The sequence below is a fragment of the Schistocerca serialis genome, chromosome 1 (assembly GCF_023864345.2).
Source record: "Schistocerca serialis cubense isolate TAMUIC-IGC-003099 chromosome 1, iqSchSeri2.2, whole genome shotgun sequence".
Classification (NCBI taxonomy): Eukaryota; Metazoa; Arthropoda; class Insecta; order Orthoptera; family Acrididae; genus Schistocerca; species Schistocerca serialis.
The window spans coordinates 280,975,004-280,995,758 of NC_064638.1; the positions used below are offsets into that span (position 1 = coordinate 280,975,004).

Genomic DNA, 20,755 nt, shown 5'->3' on the forward strand with positions numbered 1-20,755 from the left:
GATTCAGCAGGACAGAAATGTAACACTCAAGAGAAAGCCTCAGACAAGGCACAAGGCTACTATTTCTCAGTGTGTGCAAACATACACATGAAAAAAGTTGCAACAAAATGTGGCTTAAGAGGATAACTGAAAGATGACTTTCAAGTAATCTGAAGGATGGTTTTGTAACTGAACTATGCTTTTGGCAACAGTCAGACTTAAATCTTGAACTTTTTTTATTGCTTATATTCATTTCTGATGTATTTCTTCTTTCTGCTTTCTGTGAACTGCAAAAAATGATGAAATAGACTGCTGAAGATGCAAACTAGTTCAAGCACTTTTAGTTCTTGAAACAACCTTTAAACCACCATCAAATTACTAACCAGGAATGATTCATTTTTAAAGCATACATTAAACGATATTTACTTACATCTGAGAGGCACGTAATATACGGCACCAGGAAAAGCTGCAGAGAAATGGCTCATGCTGCAGATAAAAATTGTCATTGAGCTCGACATTACATCATTACGAGTATTACCATTATCGAATCGTTTCGTATCGTCTCATAGTAGACATCACAGTTATACCTCTATATTCAGTTCAACAGGAATAATATTTGCTGTGAAATAACTTTGCGCAGCCCAAATATTTGAGTAATGTCGGACGATGCTCAAACATTCCAGTTTGCAGATTTTAATCGCAAAGCCTTTCTACCCTTGCTGGGTATTCATTAACTCTGTTTGATACCTCAGGGCAACTCAAGGCTAATATAAAGACTAATTTGGAAGTTACTAATACGAAACGTTGAACTGCGCGAGCTGCTACGGTATATGAACATGACACACCTAGCTTGTTTCAAACAAAACTTCAGTAAACATTTCCGTCTAAAGTCAGCTTCAAACGAAAAATACCGCGACAAGCATACACGAAAGGCGATTACGTCATAGGAGGAAGTGTTTTGCACATGAGTGGCAGCCGGAATCTTCCGCTCGGTTTTCAAGCCGTGCCAGTTCGATAAAAGTGCAGGTTACGACGTAACTGCGTGGCAGTCCTGTGAGGTGTTTTATCTGTGTTGTTGGTCATGTAGAAAGGAGGACGTGAAACTCGGCGTCAGACAACTGGACGTCTTCCTTCTTCCATTTATGTCGCAAAAAAGCAAGCAGGTTAGTATTTAATGTCCCGTCCACAATGAGGTCATTAGAGACGAAGTACAAGCTCGGATTAGGGTAGGATGGGAATGGAAATCGACCGTGCCCTTTCAAAGGATATCCCGGCATTGGCCCGAAGCAATTAAAGGAAATCACGGAAAAACCAAATCAGGATGGCAGGACGGGAATTTGAACCGTCACCTTCCCGAATGCGAGTCGTATACTAACTACTGCACTACCTCGTTTAGTCCTTACGTTGCAAGGCAACGACGTTTCGGTTGAGAATTCTCTGCCCTGATTACAAAACCGAAACCTGGTTACTGCTGTCACAAACACGCCATGAAAATATAGTATTTTAGCGAAGAAGGACACAGAGAAATATATTTTCAACTATAAACAAAATTTTTATCACCAACGTAAGAAACAAGAAAGTGGTAATGCGATAGTAGTAATGAACAAATTAGGGATAGAGAAGTTAAGGACAGAGAGTAAGCAAGAGAAGAGCTACTCCAAGGAATAACGCACAAAACTTTTTGACAGTTTTTCTTAAAATGTATGGAGACAGTGAGGTGTTGAAATCTACGGTTTTAGGTTTGCTGATTTCCCAGGAAGTGTAATTGGAATGATTTTTTTTCAGTCTATCAAACTCCTGTTGACTGTATATCTTTTCTTCCAAAAGTGGTAGTCCAGCAAGCTACGCTGAAGAAGGAAGATATAGGAGAGCGGCACTGGCAGAAGTGAAGCTTTAAGGGCGCACCTGGATAGCTGAGTTGGTAAGAGGATTGTCATCGGAAGAAAAGGTTCTGGGTTCGGGTCCGAGACTACCACTACAGGTACGGATCCAAGAAAGTGGGGGTGGGGATTGCGATATGGGCGTCACGACCCTCTCCACTTCACTTCAAGGGTAATTTTACTGAAAGGGTTTATATTTTTACGTACATTAATTTCCAAGTTTCTCAGGTAACTTTAGGAGGATAAGGTTGCATGAAAATTAAAATTGGCAAGGTAGTGTGGAAAATTACAAACTGTGTGGATCGTAGGAAACTTTCCAATCGCATGTCTGAAGTGTTACAGCCTGATCAACTGCAGAGACAGGAGAAGGTACTCGTTCAAAGTTGACCACACCTGACGTCAACAACGAACCCGACGTTTTTATTGAGTCAGGAGGCAGAACCGGAAATGATAGGAAGTTGCCAAGACAGAAAGAGGAAGACCCTTCACTATGGAAAATAGAAAGGTTGACTTTCTCGAACGTGGGAGGGAATGACTGAAAGAAGCAGTCTGCAGACATTTGTTCAGAATCGTAGTGCTAACTGAAATACTGATACCAGGGAGTGCACGCTTGGATTTTATGTCGTGCAAATTATGAGGTTGTCGAAGTTGTTTGAGCAAGTTGCTATTACAGCTCTAAACTCAATTGCATCACAGATGTACTTCTCTAATTTTCATTACGACAGCTTTTCAAATGATGTGTTACTCTGAATTGCAATTTCTTGGATGTTATACAAAAAGCGATGTACTAAGCACAGATTACTGTTATTGTATTAAAGTATGTTCTCTATTTAATGCTATTATTATTGAAATCCTAGGCATCTCTGGCACGTTAAAAGTGTGGTGACTGGAAGTAATATTTGGAGGGAGTAGGAGGGAGGGCTGAGCCACTAACCAACTGTGCCCCCCTGGCTACTCCCCTTCCCCGCTCCCCCCCTCCCCCCCCCCCCCCCCCCCCACTCCTCCACTCACTCCAGAACTGGGCCTTGGTTCCGGTCCTGTCCGGAACAGTGTTAAACCTTACTGTCTTCGCTATTGGAAAAACATTCTAGGGCCCATTAACATCTTGCAGAGGATTAAAATTGTTTCTGTACTAGGAATCACACGAAATCGTATACCCACCATTGAGGCTTTATGTGCATCAGTTTCCCGCCTAGCAAGATTGTGAACGCCGAATATGGACCTACATCATATCACTGGAGTGCCCATGTTGTCTTATATAACTCAGTATAGTACGATGGTCATTCTCAAAGTAATGCCTCTTATTTTTTTGTGTTGTTTCTGTGTGTTCGAGCCAGATTGTGTTGATATAGTAGTAACTTTTGTATCTTTCCGCTAACATTCACTTGGTTTCGTTCTACTGTGGCAGATAGCTGCAGCGGGTGAATGTCCTACAATGTATATGGCATCGAGGTACGCATCAAACAGCAATATACTATTGAATTCCTCACTGCTCAACAAGTTACGCTAACTGAAACCCATCGGCGCTTGCTAAAGGTGTATGGAGACGAAACAGTAGATATGAGTAATGTGAGGCAGTGGGTAATGCGCTTCAGTATTGGCGTAAAGGATATGCACATCAAGCCGCGCCTTGGTGAACTGTACTCTGGTGCCAACACTCGTAATTGATAGCATCTCGATCAGCTCATCCGTGATGCTTGGCGGTTTACGCACAGAAATGTGTGCGCACCAAAATGTCAGCCGTAATGCCTTAGATGAGACGTTTCGCGGCGTTTGTTACCGGAAAGTGTGCGTTAGATGGATCGTGCATCCCGCAATTGCTTACAAGAGACGAAATCGATCACTGACTGGAAATTTGTTGCGACCAGCTAGACTGAAGGTGACAAGTTTTGAAAAAATATCGTCACCGGATATGCGACGTGGCGTCACTGTGATAAGCTAGAATCCAGAAGATAGTCGATAGGATGGCGACATGCGAATTCTCCAACAAAGAAGAAGTTCAAGACACAGTTATCTGCAGGGAAAATGACGTGAACATCTTCTGGACATGCAGAGTGTGGTTGTTTTGCATGCAATGGAGACTGAAAGAACAGTCAATTCACAGCACTACAAGAAGACACTATAACGGCTGAATGCCCGAAATTCCAGTGTCGGATTAGAAAAGAAGCCAAACTGTCACTTGAAACACGATAACACCTGGTCCCACAACAGTCTTGCTACCACGAAACTCACTGTCGATTTTCACTGGACTGCCCTATAGTGACCACTGTACGGTCCATGTGGGACGCCCTGAGACTTCGACCCGTGTGAGCCTACGACCGGCGGAGTACGTAGTCACGGTTTTCAACCTGCTGGTGCTGTCGCCAAATCTGGAAGACAGAGGATAGCGCCAGCTGGTTCAGGTTTTTATGAGCACGGCGCACAGATACTTGTTCATCGTTGGGAAAAGTTCAGTACGAACGGTGATGATTATGTGGAAAATGACAGTACGTCCTAAAATCTTCCTCTAGTTCAGGGTAACCCTAAAGTTCGTAAACATTTGTAACTGCGCTAATTCACGGAATAATATAGGTAGAGAGGTAAAACTTGACAGAGATGCCTGAAATGACATGGGGTTTTATTGTAAACAAAAGCAAGTGCAAATCCTGCCAACAGATGACGCTGGACCGACAAAGCCCATTTCACACTCAGAGGGTCAATGAACATCAGCAACTGCATAATTTAGGCTATCGAAAATCCTGTAACTGTCGTAGAAACCCTATTGCATGACGAGAAAGTCGCGGTGTGCTGTGGATTTATCACATGGATCGTGATAGGACCCTTTTTCTTCGAGGAAATGCGGGTGCTGCTTCTGCTTTTCAAATTGGCAGTTTGACGGATGCGGGGTATGCCGATCTCTTACAGAATCGCATAATCCCCAGTCTGGGTGATAAATACCTGTTGCAAGGTACAACTTATATTCAGAATGGCGCTCCACCCCATGTTGTCACACGCGTTAAATATCTATTGCAAGCATTTCTTGGTGACGATTGCATGCTATGGTCCCCAGACCTCAGTGTGTATGATTATTTGTCGTCTACCGCGATCGCCCGACCTCATTAGGGATGCTAAAAGAAAATCTCTGATGGCAGTTCCTCACCATACCTTCTGATATGCTGCACAGTGCTGTTCACAACATTGTCCGTCGACTACAGGTATTGTTGATGAATGGCGGACGATATGTGGAGCATTATAAAGAATATCGTCGTTGCTAAAAGTGAATTTTTATGTTAATTACTGCTCTTGTATTATATGAAGCGCCATCTGTATACCTTTTTTGGCTTAGTACACTCCTGGAAATGGAAAAAAGAACACATTGACACCGGTGTGTCAGACCCACCATACTTGCTCCGGACACTGCGAGAGGGCTGTACAAGCAATGATCACACGCACGGCACAGCGGACACACCAGGAACCGCGGTGTTGGCCGTCCAATGGCGCTAGCTGCGCAGCATTTGTGCACCGCCGCTGTCAGTGTCAGCCAGTTTGCCGTGGCATACGGAGCTCCATCGCAGTCTTTAACACTGGTAGCATGCCGCGACAGCATGGACGTGAACCGTATGTGCAGTTGACGGACTTTGAGCGAGGGCGTATAGTGGGCATGCGGGAGGCCGGGTGGACGTACCGCCGAATTGCTCAACACGTGGGGCGTGAGGTCTCCACAGTACATCGATGTTGTCGCCAGTGGTCGGCGGAAGGTGCACGTGCCCGTCGACCTGGGACCGGACCGCAGCGACGCACGGATGCACGCCAAGACCGTAGGATCCTACGCAGTGCTGTAGGGGACCGCACCGCCACTTCCCAGCAAATTAGGGACACTGTTGCTCCTGGGGTATCGGCGAGGACCATTCGCAACCGTCTCCATGAAGCTGGGCTACGGTCCCGCACACCGTTAGGCCGTCTTCCGCTCACGCCCCAACATCGTGCAGCCCGCCTCCAGTGGTGTCGCGACAGGCGTGAATGGAGGGACGAATGGAGACGTGTCGTCTTCAGCGATGAGAGTCGCTTCTGCCTTGGTGCCAATGATGGTCGTATGCGTGTTTGGCACCGTGCAGGTGAGCGCCACAATCAGGACTGCATACGACCGAGGCACACAGGGCCAACACCCGGCATCATGGTGTGGGGAGCGATCTCCTACACTGGCCGTACACCACTGGTGATCGTCGAGGGGACACTGAATAGTGCACGGTACATCCAAACCGTCATCGAACCCATCGTTCTACCATTCCTAGACCGGCAAGGGAACTTGCTGTTCCAACAGGACAATGCACGTCCGCATGTATCCCGTGCCACACAACGTGCTCTAGAAGGTGTAAGTCAACTACCCTGGCTAGCAAGATCTCCGGATCTGTCCCCCATTGAGCGTGTTTGGGACTGGATGAAGCGTCGTCTCACGCGGTCTGCACGTCCAGCACGAACGCTGGTCCAACTGAGGCGCCAAGTGGAAATGGCATGGCAAGCCGTTCCACAGGACTACGTCCAGCATCTCTACGATCGTCTCCATGGGAGAATAGCAGCCTGCATTGCTGCGAAAGGTGGATATACACTGTACTAGTGCCGACATTGTGCATGCTCTGTTGCCTGTGTCTATGTGCCTGTGGTTCTGTCAATGTGATCATGTGATGTATCTGACCCCAGGAATTTAATTTCCTTCCCGGGGCACCTAGTGCCCGTCTTCAGAATGTTATACCTATCGCATTACTTGGCGAGTGTCAAGTGCATACAGCAAAATGCCATGGTCATGTGCTTCATAGTGTCTGTACAAAATTTGTATAAAGAAGCTGGAAAACTTTGGAAATTTGTGGTAAGTTCCTATGGGACCAAACTGCTGAGGTCATCGATCCCTAGGCTTACACACTACTTAGTCTAACTTAAAGTAACTTACGCTAAGGACAACACACACACACCCACGCCCGAAGGAGGACCTAAACCTCGAACGCGGGGAGCAGCGCGAACTGTGGCAAGGCGCATCAGATATATAGAAGCTAATTAGCTCCTGTTCTTGCATGATGTCTGCACTTGTTGTTTTGCTTCTTTAGGCTAATTTTGTTCAGACACTATGAGTCACATGATCGTGGAATTTTGCTATATGCATCTTATTGTTGACACTCGCAAATAAGTGTAATGTGCTGCGAATACATAGAAAGGTCCTTTATCATTTAGCTACAATATAGCAGGTCAGCAACTGGAAGCAGTTAATTCCACAAATAATCAGGGGGTAGGCATTAGGAGTGATTTTAAATGGGATGAACATATAAATTTAATCGTCGGTAAAGCAGATGCCAGACTGAGATTCATTGGAAGAACCCTAAGGAAATGCAATCAGAAAACAAAGTAAGTTGCACTTGTTCGCCCACTGCTTGAATATTGCTCACCTGTGTGGGATCCGTACCAAGGGTTGATAGAAGAGATAGAGAAGATCCAACGGCGAGCAGCGCGCTTCGTTACAGGATCATTTAGTAATCGCGAAAGCGTTACGGAAACGATAGATAAACTCCAGTGGAAGACTCTGCAAGAGAGATGCTCAATAGCTCGGCACGGGCTTTTGATGAAGTTTCGAGATCATACCTTCACCGAGGAGTCAAGCAGTATATTGCTCTCTCCTACGTATATTTCGTGAAGAGACCATGAGGATAAAATCAGAGGTTAGAGCCCACACAGAGACATACCGACAATCTTTCGTTCCACGAACAATACGAGACTGGAAAAGAAGGTACTCAAAGTACCCTCCGCCACACACCGTCACGTGGCTTGCGGAGTATGGATGTAGATGTAGATGTAGATAATGCGAAAGGTATAACCTTCTGAAGAAGGGCACTAAATTCCCCCAGTAAAGAAATTAAATTTCTTTTATGCAACTGGTTGCATTTTATTTCATTATATACTTTTTTGGCTTGAACGAAACTCTACGTTATTTCAATAACGTGTGTGAATTTTTACTCCACTACCTAAATTTTTCCGTGGAGTATTGAATTTTCAAATGTTAGCAGACTTTTGGGTCACCATGTACCTTCTGTTACTATTCTGAATGGGGAACAAGGGTACTGGCCCGTAAGAATGTTACGTACACCTTAATGTAGGCAACCCACCTTACACCATATGCCCTAAGATGCGGATGATGCAAGTTGGGTGGCATATCTTCAGGCGCACATATTATTTTATGGGCCAGTTTTATTTAACCCCTCTTGTAGTTTCTGCGAAAATAAAGGGCGGCATTAGTTTCGGAATGACCTTCGTACTGCCCTCTGTGCTCGAGGCCACATAAGAAATGTAGTCTGTACGATCGGTGTAGGGATTTGGTGAGTTAGTGTAGGTAGAGGCACGCACCTGCTAAAGAGCTCCTTGAGCTCGTGCTCGGACACGAACTGGCCCAGGTTGGCGACGAACAGCGTGGAGCAGGGGGCGTTGCTGACGCCCGGCTGCGACGAGGAGGATCCGACGGGCGACGCAAGCGCCGGCGATGGCAGGAAGTGCGGCAGCGACGCGTGGATGGAGGTCAACGCCGCGGCCGCAGCTGGGTGCGCCATCGCCATCGGCGGCTGCAACCACACACACCGGCCGCTCACGGAGCGCCTCTACTCTCCTCTCACCGCAACCTAGCCTCTACTAAGTAAAATAACAAAGTTTTCCACAACATTCTCATTCATAGCACAACACGTTTCAAGCGTGTATTCTCGTTTGTACACTACTGGCCATCAAAATTGCTACACCAGGAAGAAATGTAGATGATAAACGTGTATTCATTGGACACATATGTTATACTAGAACTGACATGTGGTTACATTTTCACGCAATTTGGGTGCATAGATCCTGAGAAATCAGTATCCAGAACAACCATCTCTGGCTGTAATAACGGCCTTGATACGCCTGGGCAAGTCAAACAGAACTTGGGTGGCGTGTACAGCTACAGCCACCCATCAGCTTCAACATGATACCACAGCTCATCAAGAATAGTGACTGGCGTATTGTGACGAGCCAGTTGCTCGGCCACCATTGACCAGAGAGAGATCTGGAGAATGTGCTGGCCAGGGGAGCAATCGAACATTCCCGAAAGGCCCGTCCAGGACCTGCAACATGCGGTCGTGCATTATCCTGCCGAAATGTAGGGTTTCGCATGGATCGAATGAAGGGTAGAGCCACGGGTCGTAACACATCTGAAATGTAACGTGCACTGTTCAAAGTGCCGTCAATGCGAACAACAGGTGACCGAGACGTGTAACCAATAGCACCCCATACCATCACGCCGGGTGATACGCCAGTATGGCGATGACGAATACACGATTCCAATGTGCGTTCACCGCGATGTCGCCAAACAGGGATGCGACCATCATGATGCTGTAAACAGAACTTGGATTCATCTGAAAACATGACGTTTTGCCATTCGTGCACCCAGGTTCGTCGTCGAGTACAGCATCGCAAGCGATCCTGTCTGTGATGCAGCGTCGAGGGTAGCCGCAGCCATGGTCTCCGAGCTGACAGTCCATGCTGCTGCAAATGCTGTTGAACTGTTCGTGCAGATGGTTTTTGTCTTGCAAATGTCCCCATCTGTTGACTCAGGGATCGAGACGTGGCCGCACGATCCGTTACAGCCATGCGGATAAAATGCCTATCATCTCGACTGCTAGTGATACGAGGCCGTTGGGATGCAGCACGGCGTTCCGTATTACCCTCCTTAACCAACCGATTCCATATTCTGCTAACAGTCATTGGATCTCGACCAACGCGAGCAGCAATGTCGCGATACGATAAACCGCAATCGCGATAGGCTACAATCCGACCTTTATCAAAGTCGGAAACGTGAGGGTAGGCATTTCTCCTCCTTACACGAGGTATCACAACAACGTTTTACCAGGCAACGCCGGTCAACTGTTGTTTGTGTATGAGAAATCGGTTGGAAACTTTCTCATGTCAGCACGTTGTAGGTGTCGCCACCGGCGCCAAACGTTGTGTGAATGCTCCGAAAAGCTAATGATTTGCATATCACAGCATCTTCTTCCTGTCGGTTAAATTTCGCGTCTGTAGCACGTCATCTTCGTGGTGTAGCAATTTGAATGCCCAGTAGTTTAGAATTCTCACGTATCACGTCGTGTGTTCTCCACGGTATTTCGTCAGACAGACTTGTAGCCATCTTTCTGATGACTGTTGCTCAGCTCGGGTCGGTGGCCTACGTACGTTGGCTGTTACATCCTCCATCTCTCCATGTCGAGTGCCCATGTTGCCACCGTGGTGAGTGGTGGGGGGCTGCGACGCCTGCCTGTCAACTACCACCGATTGCGAACCTCACTGAACGCGGACGCATTCCCCTTTGTAGGCTCAGTACATGGTTCCACTCCTGACTCGGTTGTAGGCCGCCGTCTTTGTTAATCAGACCGTCGTGGACTCTTAATTTCAACTATAGGATTTATAACACCAACCAGCCACAGATATCGTTTAAAAAGTCTGTTTAAAACAAACTGATGTACAAATACCTGATCGCTTCACAACGTAAGCACTCTTCGAATTTCTCTAGCTGTAGATAGCTTTGTCACCCTCATATCTGCCTATGCTCCCACTTTAGGCAGTGAGAGGGATACACAGAACCAGTTCTACCATCAGCTGAGCAATGTTCTCATCAGGATACCAACTGAAGTTATGCCTTTTTACTAGATGTGAATGCTAGAGTGGGAGGAGAGAATGTTTTTTTGGGGAAATATTATGGATAATCATAGTCGCGGAAAAAGTAATGCAACCGGGCTGTTAGTTCTAGGTCTCTAAGCAGGGCGCGAGCTTTTTATCACCAATAAGCATTCCGCTTACCTAACTGCTATAAGATACTAGCATCTTAGTGGCTATCTCATCACTCGGCAGGGTGACGATAATGACAAAAAATGGTTCAAATGGCTCTGAGCACTATGGGACTTAACTTCTAAGGTCATCAGTCCCATAGAACTTAGAACTACTTTAACCTAACTAACCTAAGGACATCACACACATCCATGCCCGAGGCAGGATTCGAACCTGCGACCGTAGCGGTCACGCGGTTCCAGACTCTAGCGCCTTTAACCGCTTGGCCACACCGGCCGGCGACAATAATGACATCCTGGTCACAAAAACAGTCCGAAATATCGATGATTGCTGGACTGATCACAAACTGCTGTTTAGTCCTCTGAGGATCCTCGTACATCGTAAACCACGATCCCGGTTCTCAAATCCTTCTAGGAGAAAGTTCAACATCAACGGCCTGCATAATGAAACTGTTCGCTCTCTCTTGCAAGACACAGTTTTGGAACGACTTAGTAGCATCCCAGTTAACACAAGATATGTTGAACGGGAACGGTCTACTTTAAAAAACACGATCGAGAAGACTGCAGAGGAGTCATTTATTTTGATACAGAGAAGAAAAATGACTGGTTTGACGACAACAATGAAGTGATTAGGAACCTCACAAGTGTCAAGCGGGATGTTTACCTATACCTTGCGCAAGATGCATCCTCCATGGAAAAGGAAACACACTTTTAGGAGTTAAAGCAGAAATGTCAAACTGAAATAAAAACACACAAGAACAACTGGTGGCAACAAAAAGCTAAGGAACTCCAAAGTCAGTCAGATGCCAGCTACCTGCGGAATTTTTATTCAGGAATAAATAAGCCTGTGTGCTTGTCCGTTCCTCATCAGGAACTCAGGAAGCCGCCGACTGCAAGTCCATCCTCCCTGACAGTCAGGACATCATGAATCGCTGGAAAGAGCATTTCAACTCACTCTTAAACTGTAGTTCTACTATTGCTGAAGAATTTCTCGAACACAGTTTAACTTTGTATGGCAGTCCCACAGACATTTCATGAATTCACCAAGGCTCTAGATAACATAAAACCGAGGAAGGCACCTGGGCCTGATAGCATCTCCTTAGAGATCATCCAGAGTGGTGGCGTGCTCTAAGAACCAAACTCTGTTTCCTATAAAGTGGGCAATCTATAAAGTACCAGCTGACATGAAGAACCAACTGTCACCATCCTTAAAAGAGGCGACTGAAGCATATATGGTAATTAATGTGGCATATCCTTGCTCTCCGTGACTGGTAACATGTTGCTAGAATTCTGTTGAATAACCTGCACGCTCTTTCCGAGGCTGCACTTCCTGAACCTCAGCACCGATTTCGCCACTTCAGAGGAACAATTGTTACTATCTTTTATTCAGGACAACTGCAGGAGAAGTGCAAGGAACAACGTAATCCTTTAATATTTGCGTTCTATGACCTAGGAAAGGCCTTTGATACAGTGCTCTGAGAAGCTATGTGGAAGGTCTTAAAACGTTTTGGCTGCCCTACACCAATAATTGCAACCTTAGGAAGTCTGTAATAGTGTATAATTAAATCCATTTCGGCTGCGATGATGGGGAGTATGGACTCTGTACGCTATAAGCGATAAACGACTGGAAACTATAACAACCGAAATTAACAAAGGAGTGATATGACTGCATGAAACTGACTGTAAGGAAAGCAGATTCCAGGCTGAGAGTCACTGGAAGAATATGAAGGAAATGTAATTTCTCCACGAAATAAGTGTGCTGCAAATCGCTTGTAAGACTAATTCTTGATTATTACGCATCTTGAACGCTCACCAGGTTGAATAGGTACAAAAGACCCAACGAAGAGCAAAGAGTTTCGTGTCAGGAGAGTTTAGTAAGCGCGAAAACTAAAATTCCAGCGACATATGCTAAAAGGCGTTGTGCATCAAGGAGCGGTTTACTGCTGAAGTTCTCAGAGCATATATTCCAAGAACAGGCAGGTACGTATTACTTTCTGTCATATGTTTTCCATATCTCTCGCAAAGTGACCCCGACGAGAAAATCAGGAAAGCTAGAGCTCATAAGCAGTGAATACACCAATTTTTCTAATATGTCCCTTGCTTTTAACAACTTTAATAAATCCAATTTTTCAGGTATTGCTCTTGTGTTCCATAGATTAACCGCATTGTAAATATCTTACGAAATACAAATATCTTGATGTAAATACCTTAATATAATGTAGAATGTGTAAAATATGTACTATAATGTATGAATATATTTGTATAATATCTTATTAATTTATAAACATTTTAATGTATTAGAATTTTATTTTTAATTTCACAATATTCATTTAAAATTATTGTTGTTAGTAGTAGATCTTAGTGATACTTCAATGCAAATGAAGAAAAAAAGAAATTGTCTATGAGTGTAACTGACTGTTTGGCAAGCAATACTGTCACATTATCTTTGTATTATTTTATCATGCAAATAACCATATTACGAACGACATGAGGATTTCTGTATGATAGAAGAGGGACAACAGCTCTAAGTAGATCTACAAAAATATAATCACTTAACTTTACCATCTAATTTTGCAAGGTATTAAATTTTACGTTTGCAGGGATAACACAGAGATGACTGCAGGGAAAAAGAGATACAACAACACACCCACAGACACCACGTTAAAAGTGCTATAAACCCCATCAGCACTAGTATATAAGAATAAAGTCTTGAAACATATTGTGCTATGCATGGGAAAACATAACTGGTAGACCTATCACACATTTATTTATAAATCATTATTGACTCACCTGCAAAGTTTCTAAAATAATCATTTACGGCGAATAAAATTAATATGAGCTTACAGGCAACACTTTATTACATGGACGTTCAGCTGCCACAAATGCAGTCTTAAGTTCGTGACCGTTGTAACACCCAGAGAGAGTGGAACGAATGAATCCACACTGGAGATTGTGTGTAATGGGACACTAGTAGTAAGTGAATACCAAGGCAGCAGGATTAACAGTTTCTGCGTTGCAGGGAGAGGAAAACTCGTCGATTATTAAAAATAATTTTTAATGGTATAAAATTACTGTTTACTGTTAAATGAAGTGGGTTAAGAAGAAATACTGAATCTGTGTACCACGTGTAAATGCAGTAGAGCTGTATTAAGGGATAAATAGTGCTTTGGGGTAAAACTGGGTGAAGGGGATGAGAGTGAGCATAGAAGCGCGAGGGGACGTAGGTCATCAGATTGTAGTCATGCGTTTCCCTCCTACTCGGATCCGCAAAATGAGGAGCGAGCAGGTCTCTATCTACCTCACTACACCACAATAAGCTACTACAGGGTGTTTCACGAAGTTATACTGACCCTTCGCATAGCGCCTTACAATTACTGGCAATGCGGTGGGCAGATGTGCTCGTGGGGTGTTTTCCACAAAGTGCGTTAGAACTTCATGGAATACAAATGAGGCACTTTTGTTACTAAGGCAAAAAAAAAGAGTATGTCCAGAATTTACATAAACTTCTGCACATTGCTCTACACTGCTAGAGGGGAAATTGATTTTTAGTCATCCTGTAGCTTTGCTCCGACAAAGGCGGCTTCCCCATCCTCCATCCATCCCCACGAACGCTGCTGTCTTTTTTAAGATACAGACCTACGTATCTCCTCAGCATTCCCTGTCCAGTTCTCTTACATGACCAGACAAAAAAACTTTATTTAGTGGAGTTACTTTCAGTTTAGTACTTATCTGCAGTTGTTAGGTGAGATATTATGTAAAAAACGTCCAACAGCTGGTGCTCTCAACTATCTACTACACTGAAGAGCCTATCCCAAGTGTAACATGCTACCAATATGAATTCGACAATATTGATTTCGTTATATCCACTATCACAGGCTGGAACACTTTTCACAACATGAGTTGTTACAAATACGTCATCCCAGCTTCTGAAGAGGCTCAGAGGCTTAAACTGTCTTCCTCGTCGGTAGAAGCAGGTCGTCTAGTTATTGCGGAATCTGAAATATTTCATCTAAAGTCCAATCCCAAAATGGTTCAAATGGCTCTGAGCACTGTGAGACTTAACATCTGAGGTCATCAGTCCCCTAGAACTTAGAACTACTTTAACCTAACTAACCTAAGGACATCACACACATCCATGCCCGAGGCAGGATTCGAACCTGCGATCGTAGCGGTCGCGCAGTTCCAGACTGTAGCGCCTAGAACCTCTCGGCCACCCTGGCCGGCAGCCCAATCCCAAAGACAGCAGGTGTTGACAGATGTGAAAATTACCGAACTATCAGTTTAATAAGCCACGGATGCAAAATACTAATGCGACTTCTTTACAGACGAATCGAAAAACTGGTAGAAGCCGAGCTCGGGGATGATCAGTTTGGATTCCGTAGAAATGTTGGAACACTTGAGGCAATATTGACCCCACGACTTATCATAGAAAATAGATTAAGGAAATGCAAACGTACGTTTCTAGCATTTGTAGACTCAGAGAAAGCTTTTGACACTGTTGTCTGGAATACTCTCTTTCAAATTCTGAAGGTGGCAGGAGTAAAATACAGGGAGCGAAAGGCTATTTGCAATTTGTACAGAAACCAGACGGCAGTTATAAGAGTCGAGGGGCATGAAAGGGAAGCAGTGGTTGGGAAGAGAGTGAGATCGGGTTGTAGCCTATCCCCGATGTTATTGAGCAGGCAGTAACAGAAACAAAACAAAAATTCGGAGTAGGAATTAATATCCATGTAGAAGAAATAAATAAAAACTTTGAGGTTCGCCGATGACATTGTAATTCTGTCAGAGATAGCAAAGGACCTATTAGAGCAGCTGAACGGAATGGGCAGTGTCTTGAAAGGAGGATATAAGATGAACATCAACAAAAGCAAAACGAGGATAATGGAATGTAGTCGAATTAAATCGGGCGATGCTGAGAGAATTAGATTAGGAAATAGACGCTGAAAGTAGTAAATGAGTTTTGCTATTTGGGGAGCAAAATAACTGATGATGGTCGAAGTAGAGATGATACAAAATGTACACTGGCATTGGCAAGGAAAGCGTTTCTGAAGAAGAGAAATTTGTGAAGAGTGAGTATAGATTTATGTGTCAGGAAGTCGTTTCTGAAAGTATTTGTATGGAGTGTAGCCATGAATGGAAGTGAAACGTGGACGATGAATAGTTTAGACAAGAAGAGACTAGAAGCTTTCGAAATGTAGTGCTACAGAAGAATGCTGAAGATTAGATGGGTAGATCACATTACTAATGAGGAGGTACTGAATAGAAATGGAGAGAAGAGAAATTCGTGATACAACTTGACTACAAGAAGGGATCGGTTGGTAGGGCATATTCTGAGGCATCAAAGGATCACCAATTTAGTATTGGAGGGCAGCGTGGAGGAAGACCAAGAGATGAATACACTAAACAGATTCAGAAGGGTGTAGGTTGCAGTATGTACTGGGAGATGAAGCTTGCATAGGATAGAGTAGCATGGGGAGCTGCATCAAACCAGTTTCTGGACTGAAGACCACAACAACAACAACAACAACAACAACAAGTCAGGCAACGCATTACACCAGGTTACACTGTTCTACGCTTGAACATGATCAGTCGCATGCAATCAAACAGTCACATCCACCTTCGAAGATTCCCGTGGGCGTACCGTAAGTGGCTTCACTCTGTGCAGACCACAGCAATTGTTGAACGAGAGAGATTTATGCAGTCCACTAGTAACACAATTAATCGTGAGAGAAGTGCAGTACCTTTCTTGTCATTCATTAATTCATCACCAAGTGGCTACAACGGAATTAATGGCTTTGCAATCCACTGTCAGCGGTAGCCACAGCAATAGACCACATTTACCAATCCAGTTTCTTTCCCACCAATACTACAAAGATCACTGGCAACATCAAACTTACAAATTACACACTTCTCAGACACTGTTTGTAGGAACTATTTAACATTATAAGCTCAATTAACAACGGCAAATAATTAGTCATTTAATAAACTGGAAATACCCCCAGTATGTAAACAAGACCTTAATGAAGTTATTTCGTCTGCTCAGGTAAGAGATCTGGACAAGAAATGCTGAGGAGGTGTACTCTGTCTGTAAAGTGAAAAGCGAGCAGTGCTTGTGGTGGCAGGAAGTTGCCTTTCGCGGAAGAACGCTGCGGCTGCCGTGCAGGATGACTAAGAATCAATTCCCCTTTTTGCACCGTAGAAGGGTTTTGAGATTCTATCCATATGCGTTTCTTGGGTTAGTATTACACTGAAGAGCCAAAGAAACTGGTACACCTGCCTAATATGGTAGGGTCCCCGCGAGCACGCAGAAGTGCTGCAACACGACGTGACATGGACTCGACTAATGTCTGAAGTAGTACTGGAGGGAGCTGACACCACGAATCCTGCAGGGCTGTCCATAAACCCGTAAGAGAACCAGGGGTTGGAGATCTCTTCTGAACAGCATGTTGCAAGGCATCCCAGATATGTTCAATAATGTTCATGTCTGGGGAGTTTGGTGGCCATCGAAAGTGTTTAAACTCGGAAAAGTGTTCCTGGAGCCAATCTGTAGCAATTCTGGAAGTGTGTGGTGTCTCATTGTCCTGCTGGAATTGCCGACGTCCGTCGGAATGAACAATGGACATGAATGGATGCAGGTGATCAGACAGGATGCTTACGTACCTGGCACCTGTCAGAGTCGCATCCAAACGTTTCAGGGGTCCCATATCACTCCAACTGCACACGTCCCACACCATTACAGATCCTCCACCAGCTTGAACAGTCCTCCGCTGACATTCAGGTACCATAGATTCTTGAGGTTGTCTCCATACCCGTACAGACCATCTGCCCCATACAGTTTGAAACAAGATTCGTCCGACTCGGCAACCTGTTTCCGGTCATCAACAGTCCAATATCGGTGTTGATGGGCCCAGTGTACATGAGTGTGCTTTCGGCTCCGAAAGCCCATATCAATGATTTTTTGTTGAATGGTTCGCACGTTGACACTTACTGATGGCCCAGCGTTGAAACCTACAGCAATTTGCGGAACGGTTGCACATCTGTCACGCTGAGTGATTCTCTTCAGTCGTAGGTCCCGTTCTTGCAGCATCTTCTTCTGGCCGCAGCGATGTCGGAGATTTGGTGTTTTACCGGATTCCTGATATTCACGATAAACTCGTGAAATGGTCGTACGGGAAAATCCCCACTTCATCGCTACCTTGAAGATGCTGTGTCCCATCACTCGTGCACCGACTGTAACACCACTTAAATTTTGATAACCTGCCATTGTAGCAGCAGTAACCGATCTAACTACTGCGCCGGACACTTGTTGTCTTACATAGGCGTTGTCGACCGCAGAGCCGTATTCTGCCTGAATGAGATTTTCACTCTGCAGTGGAGTGTGCGCTGATATGAAACTTCCTGGCAGATTAAAACTGTGTGCCCGACCGAGACTCGAACTCGGGACCTTTGCCTTTCGCGGGTAGAGCACTTGCCCGCGAAAAGCAAAGGTCCCGAGTTCGAGTCTCGGTCGGGCACACAGTTTTAATCTGCCAGGAAGTTTCCGTATTCTGCCTGTTTACATATCTTTGTATTTGTGTCCACAGGCCTATAGCAGTTTCTTTGGCGCTTCAGTATATTAATAACACATAAGTGTAGTCCCACCCCGACACGTCTGCGCACTGCGCCGCCAGCGATAGCGATTCGTAAGGCGTGGTGTGAAAGGTCAGTATAACTTTGTCAAACACCCTGCAGTTACTTCTTCTGCCCCTGTGGGATGGATAGAATGGACACTCACAAGCTCACACTTCAGATTGCTGATCATGAAGCACGCAAGTGCGTGACCACAGTCAGGCGACCCATCTTCCCTCGGGCCTCTTCCATCCATCCCCTTGGTCTCCACCCTCCTCCCCGCCGTCCCCTCTCCCTCCAGAACACATTGTATCCCTCAATTCGGTTCTACTGCATTTACAAAGGTGTGGTACACACATTTAATATTTGTTCTTAATTCACTTAATTTAACAGTAAACAGTAAGTTTGTACTAATTTTAATAATCTGTGATTTTTCTATCCTCTGCACAGCGGAAACCACTAATCCCTGAGAAAAATGTGTAGGATCTTTTTTGTAAGAAATTTAATGTAGTTTAATTTTGTAATGGGAAATATTTTCGCTATGTTTTCAGATTATTCGAGAAAAACTTAAAAAATTGGCCTTTAAACTCACCCGAACACGGCCAGGATTTTTGGTATGTAGTAAATGACACTCCCTCCTATCACTGTTAAAAAATTTGCGATTACACGTTTTTGTTGTCCTAATTTTCCTTCGTTGACTGGACGTTTAAATCCACTCCGGAAACCACGATCTGCTATGACGAGAGGTCATAGCGACCTATCCACTGTCGTGTTTATTCCCACTCTTCTTTCGATCCGTTACGTACCGTCGCTTTAAGTGCAGGGATGCGGTCGGAAGCATTCAAATCTGAGATAAGTGAAATGCCCTTACGCGTCACTTCTGTTGCGACAAATTCCACATAAGGCTTTTATAGGGGACCTTGTTGTGATGGTATCTCCGAAAGTTCGTCGTAGTTCCAGACCGTTGCAGCTCAACCATCTTGAGCATAATATACATAACGTGATCGCAGTATACGTTCTATATTGCTGTTGTATCAAGAGCTGATAATACGTTTAACGTGTCAGATATGATCAAGATCTTTTTGAAGCCAAACGGCGAGATGAATTGAAGATTTTTTATTTTATTTATTTTTTGACTCATCACCGCTCTGACTGGTTCGATGTGGCCCGCCTCGAATTCCTCTCTTGTGCCAAAGTTTTCATCTCAGAGTAGTACTTGCACCCTAAGTCCTCAATTACGTACTATATGTATTCCAATCTCTGTTCCAGTTTCTGTTTTTCCTCTCTGCTGCTCCCTCTAGTACCAATGAAATTATTCCCCGTCGTCTTAACACATGTCCTTTCATCCTGCCCCTGTTTCTCGTCCGTGTTTGCAATATTTTCTTCTTTTCGCCGATTCTGTGGTGAACTTCTTCATTCCTTCTCTTACCAGTCCACCCAGTTTATCAGTCCACCCAATTTTCAACATTCTTCTATAGCATCACATCTAAGACGCTTCGACTGTCGTTTTTCCTGCTTGCCCACAGGCCAAGATTAACTACCATACAATGATGTGACATTCGTCGTCATGTGTTATTTTGCTTCCAAGGTAGCAGAATTCGCTAGCATCTACTTCGTGGTCCCTGTTTAAATGTCAAGTTTATCGCTAATTCATTTCCGCTACCACTCATCACTTTCGCCTTTCTGTACTCATTAGACTGTTCGTTCCATTCAAAACGTCTTGTAAGTCTTCTTCAGGTCCACTGACGATGTCTTTCTCATCAGGGAATCTTACTGATTGCTTTCAACTATAATTTTAATCCCAATTTTGAACCTATGCTTATTTCCGTTATTGCATCTTTGGTGTATTGATTCAACAGTAAGGGCGAAAGACTACAACTCTATCTTTCACCCTTTTTAATCAGTGCACTGCGTTCTTGGTCTTCCATTTTTATTATCCCCTCTTGATTCTTCTACGTATTGTGTAGTATCCGTCTTTCCCTATAACTTACTTCCATTTTTCCTAGTCATTCGAAATGGAGTTACCTACCTTAAACCTACAGATAAATACTAGTTCTTTGGCGTACTATTATTTGTAAAAATGTTTGTTTCAATATGTTTAACGGTTTGTGAGAGGCAGGATACAACGTATATTTCCTTACATTCCAGGCTGACTATGCAATAAAGCGTTACAATCCGACTACGCAATAAAGCGTTACAATCCTCTCGGTTCAAAGTTCATTATAAACTATCCAGTTATGCTCTTGATATTCCATGGGGTATAGCTTGTAACTGTAAATCACAAATCTCACCTTATGACGAATGAATATTCCCTCTACTGAGCAGTTTCAGAGATTGTTCACAGATGTTTCTAAAATGTGAAGTACGACCCCCAGTGAATAATTAACGAGTGATATCATTTCATTGTGTTAGTTGTCTAGTATCGACTGGACCGTGACAAACGAAGACAGACTGCAGTTGTAAACA

At 44.3% G+C, this 20,755-nt stretch overlaps 1 protein-coding gene across 1 annotated transcript in view; it reads right to left on the reverse strand.

Moving 5' to 3' along the window:
• LOC126457291 (protein couch potato-like) overlaps positions 1–20,755 on the reverse strand; it is a 186,170-nt gene that overhangs the window by 44,552 nt on the left and 120,863 nt on the right. Inside the window, exon 6 of the mRNA XM_050093465.1 lies at positions 8,226–8,437. Coding sequence (XP_049949422.1) covers positions 8,226–8,437 — 212 coding nt within the window. The remainder of the gene's footprint in view (positions 1–8,225; positions 8,438–20,755) is intronic.